The sequence below is a fragment of the Cupressus sempervirens genome, chromosome 9, assembly GCF_028749045.1.
Source record: "Cupressus sempervirens isolate cs-2001-9-10 chromosome 9, ASM2874904v1, whole genome shotgun sequence".
NCBI lineage: Eukaryota > Viridiplantae > Streptophyta > Pinopsida > Cupressales > Cupressaceae > Cupressus > Cupressus sempervirens.
In genome coordinates, this window is record NC_143126.1 from 163861079 (window position 1) to 163867411 (window position 6333).

Genomic DNA, 6333 nt, shown 5'->3' on the forward strand with positions numbered 1-6333 from the left:
ATTTATAAAACTTATTTAAAATCATTATAAATAAATAAATCATAGTTTTGTTAAAACAAAATTAATTTAGAATCATTGTAAATAAATAAATCATATTTTTGTTAAAACAAAAATAATTTAGAATCATTGTAAATAAATGAACTGCATCTTTCCTTTAAACTATCAATGCATTCTTTTTTCAATTAATATATATTACGTAGATTTTGCTATGAAATTCACAGGTCATTTCGATGAGATTCATGGCTTGAAAATGAATACCAACTCAAACCCCGATAACAGATTCAGGTGGCCATGATTCTAGGCGTAAAAAGAGTGGATAAATCAGATGTAGATATGGGCAAACATTAATTAAAACAACCACCTTTTGAACAGTGGTATAGGCTCTGCCATGGCCGAATCTGATATTGTGACATAATGCCTGATCCTTAAACGTACAATGGAGAGAGGCAAGAACATATGAGATTTTTCCTTAACCAATAGTGGCTCGAATTCTTTAAAAATGCATGGCGTCCCCATATGCTGCTGCTCCGATTGAAATTAGACTTGCCAAACAGGAATCAGAGGATGTTTCTCTTACAAATAATTGAGGAAAATGGGGATTCCCAATAGAAATGATTGAAGAAAATGGGTTTTCTTTTCTCAATAATACCCTTCTTCAGGCGCTCCCTTCTTGTGTGTGCTCAGAAACAATGTCATTTGAACCAGGCCTGCCATGGCTTCCTCTGATTTTACCTCTGGAGTTCCCATTCAACATATGCTCTTCTCTCAATGTCCCTGGAATGTTTAATCTCTGGGAGCCATAGGAGCTCCTACAGCTTCCAAAGGCTTCATTCCATGAGCTGTAGGATGATGTCCTTTCAGCAACAATGCTTGTTATGTTGTCAGCTCGGAGAACCTTGTGGGGGTTTTCTAGAGCTTTCAGGACATGGCGCATGCTTGGCCTCCTCGCAGGGCGGGGGTTTAGGCAGGCCTTTGCAATTAGGGCAACAGCCCACACTTCCTCTAGTAAATCCTCATCTAGAATCAGATATGGATCAACAATCCGATGCAGAGTGTCCTTATCTTGGGTGTCAATCAAGGCCAATACATTGTCTATCCATGATGATTCCCCATGAGTTTCATTAAGTTCAATGGGGGCAGTCGCCCCTGAAATGATCTCCAGCAGCAGCTTGCCAAAACAGTATACATCGTTTGCAATGGTCGCCATTGATGAACCTGAATCTCCTTGGTCCCATGAACTGCAGTTGAAAACCACACCAATATGACAATGTCAAAACCCTTGCCATGAATCATAGTATTTAGTATTTACTAGCATATGATGTATCACATTGTTTCATTGGAGGTTGTGGATAGGGTGGAGCTTTCCTAGAAAGTGTATGAATCTTGTGTTCTTCACGAAATGGTGAGTAAATCAATGGAAAATTGAATAAGGATAAAGCATGTCTTGATAGAGAAAGTGGTGTTTGCATAATGCATTATCTAGTCAGCAGTGATTGAGATGAATTATTTTACAGCGGTGCAAGAGATGTTCAACCTATGATTTGAAATGTAGGACATTCTTTAATTAGAGGGGTTGAAATGTGAGCAATGGGAGTACCTTTTAATTCACTTTAAAGAGTACTTTGAATGTTGTTTCTGGATTTCATTGTGTCATCATTTTTTCATCAACTTTTTGGATCACACTATGATTTATCCATCTTCAGAATGCGTGATCTATCTTCAGGATGAAGAGAGAATGTGTTTTCTTTATTCTGAGGAGAGAGTATTCTCTCTTCATCCTGAGGATGGATCATAGAGTGTAATCTGAAATATTGATTGAAAAAATAATGACAATATTGAATCTAGAAACAGCATTCGAAGTACTTGTGAAAATCTATTTACTATCATTTTAAAGAGTTTTGTTAGGGGGAAACAGAAAATTCATTTGATATCACTGATGCAGAATGAGTGAGAAACACTTACTGGGAAATGGCCAAAAGCCTTGCAACCAAGCCAGGTTGAGGATCCCCATCTGGACTGCCTGCAGAGCTTAAGCTTCCGAGCCTTACTTCAAACTTATCATCCAGTAAAATGCTGCTTGCCTTTATCTCCCTGCACAAAAAATGGCACTGGTTTATAAACTAAACAAATAAGATTAAAAGAATATGATTCATTTTCCTACATTTATGGCATAGATTAAGAACTATGTTTAAAGAAAAATTAACAGTTGACGTTTCTAATGCAAGATTAGCAAGAAAAAGAGTGAGATATGACCCAAATGGAGGACAGAACAGAGAATGAGCTTGATGTAAAACACTAAAATGGCATTGAAGAAACTTTCTCTGTTCACAATGATAACCTATTTTGCTTGTGGGTTTGACTATGCATAATTTTTATTGTCAACTTTCAGAATTTGATTTTATAATCCATCATCTGAGAAGATAGCAACAAACATTTCTCTTCTCTAATTATCTGGACAGATGATATATCATAGAATTTGAACTAAAACATTGAAAAACAAACATTCATAGTCAAATCAAGAAGCAAAATCTTGTAAAGTAGAGGATATTTGAAGTCATCCAATATGCCATTGTCACGATAAAATACTTTGTTTATGGATGCGGTGAACATTAAATTCCCGCAGAACTGATTCACAGCAATTAGGACTTGGGCCTCAATCAATTTCTATTAGTGTGCTACATATGAACAAGATTGAAGTAGTCGAGTATGCAAAAGAAACAAGTACTATATGTTATCTTCGATTGTTTTATCCTGAAGTTATAGAACAAGAATCATTCTCTATCAGACTAGAACATGATCCTACCCATCATGAAATGAAGATCCAATAACAAAACAAGTACCTATGCATAATTGGAGGAGAACAATCATGATGCAAAAAAGCCAAGCCCTCAGCAATCCCTATGACAATCTTCAACCTGGCAATCCAATCCAAAGGATGAAGAAAGAATTCATTGATATTCTGAGCCGTCTTCTTTCTCATAACGGATTCAAGATCCCCATTAGGCATATATTTATACACAAGAAACTTCTCCTCCTTCATGTCCAAGCAGTGACCCAGCAGAGGAACAAGTCTAGTATGAGAAGCCTTACCAAAAATCTCAAGCTCCCTAATATACTCACCATTGTTCACCTTACTCAAATCTATCCTCTTCACAACCACCTCAGCGCCGCCCTCTAAAACCCCTTTGTAGAAATCTCCGGAACGACCCACTCTGATCAAACAATCAGAATGAAACATGTTGGTGGCTTCAACAAGCTGGTCATATGTGAACTTTTCTCCCAAATTAGCAACTTGCATTTCTTCCATTCCTTCCGATGCTCTGGCCACATTTGAGTTCACAATTCTTGCTTCACTTCTCTGAATACAAATAATCATCATACCAATTATAAGTATAAGAACAAGCCCAGCAGCGCTGCCTCCAACAATGGCGGCAAGATTTTTTGTGACTCCATCTCCTTTCTTCCTCATCTCCCCTGAAACAACTACTATACCACTATTCGTACTATTGAAGTTCTTGGGCCAGATTGAATGGGTACGTGAAGTACTATTTCTATAAAAATAACTGCAAGATCTTTCCTTGTGCTGATTGGGAACATTGATGAAGCAATTTCTTGAAGTATTTGAAATGGGCTTCAGATTCTCCGTCACATACCCATTGAAAAAGTTTCCCCTCAAGTCCAAATGCACCAAAAGTTTCATCTTTGCCATACCTGGGGGCAAAGGCCCGGAAAACTGATTGAAAGCCAACTGCAATGTACTGAGCATCGGCAGTTCGGTCAACTCAGGCGGCAAGCTGCCGGAAAATGCATTAAAAGACAAGAACATCTTTTGCAAGCTCCTCAAATTCTTCACCAAACTAGGAAGAGAGCCGCTGAAATTGTTGGCCGCCAGATTCAGCGTCACCAAACCGGTCAAATTGAAGATTCCGGCCGGAAAACCCCCCACGAAATTGTTGTGTGACAAATCCAAATAAGCGATTTGAGAGAGCCCGGAAAGCTGCAGTGGAATGGGGCCAGTGAGATTGTTGCGAGACAATCTGAGCGTTTGAAGCATTTCAAGGCTAGAAATCCATGCCGGGATTCGACCCTGTAACGTCGCGTTCCTCAGGTCGAGGTGTTGCAGAGCGGTAAAACTTGCAAGCGGTTCAGGAATCGAGTGGTTTCCATTGATGCTCCTCAGACCCATGAGTTTAATCCCAACAACTCTGTTTCCCTTACATGTAATGCCCCGCCATTTGCAAGCTTCGATCTCATCAGGCCATACCGATTTCTGAATCCCCAAAGCCCCACGTAAATTTCTCAGAGCCTCAATTTCCTCCGGATCCCCTGAAGCTCCAGAGACAAGGATCATAAACAAGAGCAAAGATTGGATCTTTGCCTGAAAATATGATGATTCTTCCATCGTTTCAGTCGAATCTTTTTTCTACGGGTTGCTGGAACACCCGGCTTTAGCTCGAAATGGAACCTTGGAGGCCGCGCATGTCATTAAGGTGATTGTCAGAGGAAGTTTAATAGGGGAATTGATAAGAAGTCGTGAAGGAATTTAATGGGCAACTGTATAATTTAATAGGATGTACTGAAACCAACATAGCATTCAATGCAACATTCCGCCAAACGTTTTTGCATACAAAGAAAAAAAAGCTTTTAAATTCTTCTGTTGGGTCGCAGTGGCGTCTGCGTCTGAGTTGAATTGACGTTATGAGCAAACAGCGTTTTCAATCCTCTGTTTCTTAGAATTCGCTGTCAGGTTTTTTCGTGGTCGGGGTGATCGTACGCTCCAAGATCTCTGGAACGAATCTGGGCATTACACGTTTGGTTGCTGAGTTTTTTTTGTGAATATATTGTTTGTTAGCCATAAATGACATAGACGTATTACACGAAGAATAAATGTTTATATTTATATTAATGGAATTACGGTGTTATTTTGTGGCGGTTAATAAGTTTTGTCTGCTACGTATATATTTATAGATTTTTCCTAAAGATTTGTAGGTTTTGTTTTAAGATCGTAATGTACAAAAGTTGAAGTTTTCAGTTTATTAAATTAAAAAATTCGTAATAAAATATTTAAGTGTATTATTTTTAAATTCATTTCAATTTATTGTGGTGTATGTGATAGTCAATTTTCATTAAAATTTTACATTTTGATTCATTTAATAAATTGTTACAATTTGATTGTCTATATAGTATTATCTTAAGTTTTTAAATCTTAACATAATAACTATAATATGTTTGCTTTTTAATTTTTCTTTATTTATTTTTTGATGGAAACAATTTAGAATTTATAAATGTTGGCATCTTTATATTTTTATAGTTGAACTACAACAATTTGAGTAAACATGTATATAAACCACAAGCCACCTTCAACTAATTAACTATGTGGACGGATCCACTCCATCAATTTAATAACTTTTATTATTATTATCATAAAAGGTCAATTGCCTGAACTTTTATTATTATCAGAAATTAAATACAGACATATTGCAACACAAAAGAGGCAGCATTAGGAAAGAGGTAGGAGGAGAAAACCTTGGGCCTTGCCTCATGACATAGAAATACAGTAATTGATTTACGAAAAGAAGATAGAAATTATGCTTGAACAATTGAAATGAGAGAAGTAAACAAGTTTCAAAGGATCCTTGATAATTGGAAAGAAAATCTTCATGAAGCTCATAACTATAAGAGTTCCCTAGTACACACTTGCACCTAATACCAACACCAACTACCTTCTACTCTACCAAGAATGGTGAAAATATCAAACATAAATAGATTATAATGCACATAATTTTATCATAAGATTGATGAACTTACCATTTGTATCATAATTGCACAATATAAACCACCTTCAACTAAGCAACCATGTGGACAGATCCATTCCATCAAATATAATAACTTTTTATAATTATATAGAAAAGTTAAAAATTTATACAAAGAAATTAGTATTTTTGTTTGAGGTTTTTAATCATTCTCAGTGAATGTGTGAACAATTAATATTATAAATGAGTTTAAATTAATAATTCTTTAGCTAAGAGTACAACTAAACATTATCTATTCTACTAAAATTATATGAGAGACAATTCTTATCTAATCTCTTCTTTTATGTGTTAAAGATCTTGCATTCAATAAAACACAATCTTTGATCAACTCAAAAGAACTCATTTAATTATAAAAACTTAAAAACCTATTACCTAAAAGATGAATCTACAACTTACACATTTGATTTCTTAGATTATTTTGTGAACAAATTGTTTATTGTCAATATATAATTTAGACTTATTAGACAAGAGTATATGTTTACATTATTAGAGTTAACTTTCCAAAGTTTAAGGTTAAATC

General features: G+C 35.9%; 1 protein-coding gene across 1 annotated transcript; it reads right to left on the reverse strand.

Moving 5' to 3' along the window:
* Window positions 1-326: 326 nt before the first annotated feature.
* On the reverse strand, window positions 327-4534 carry LOC149538015 (uncharacterized). The gene is made up of 3 exons (XM_089802294.1): window positions 2841-4534; window positions 1963-2091; window positions 327-1238 (listed from the first exon to the last, which is right to left on the reverse strand). The coding sequence occupies exons 1-3, from the start codon at window positions 4400-4402 to the stop codon at window positions 656-658; spliced, it is 2274 nt and encodes a 757-aa protein (XP_089658420.1). The 5' UTR covers window positions 4403-4534; the 3' UTR covers window positions 327-655.
* Window positions 4535-6333: the final 1799 nt, after the last annotated feature.

Excerpts from the sequence above, each read along its gene's own strand:
- LOC149538015 (XM_089802294.1), bottom strand. The coding sequence starts at position 4,402 with ATGGAAGAATCATCATATTTTCAGGCAAAGATCCAATCTTTGCTCTTG. Across the intron at positions 2,092-2,840 it reads TCTCCTCCAATTATGCATAG|GGAGATAAAGGCAAGCAGCA; the intron begins GTACTTGTTTTG and ends TTTTTTGTGCAG. Across the intron at positions 1,239-1,962 it reads AGGCTTTTGGCCATTTCCCA|TTCATGGGACCAAGGAGATT; the intron begins GTAAGTGTTTCT and ends TTTCAACTGCAG.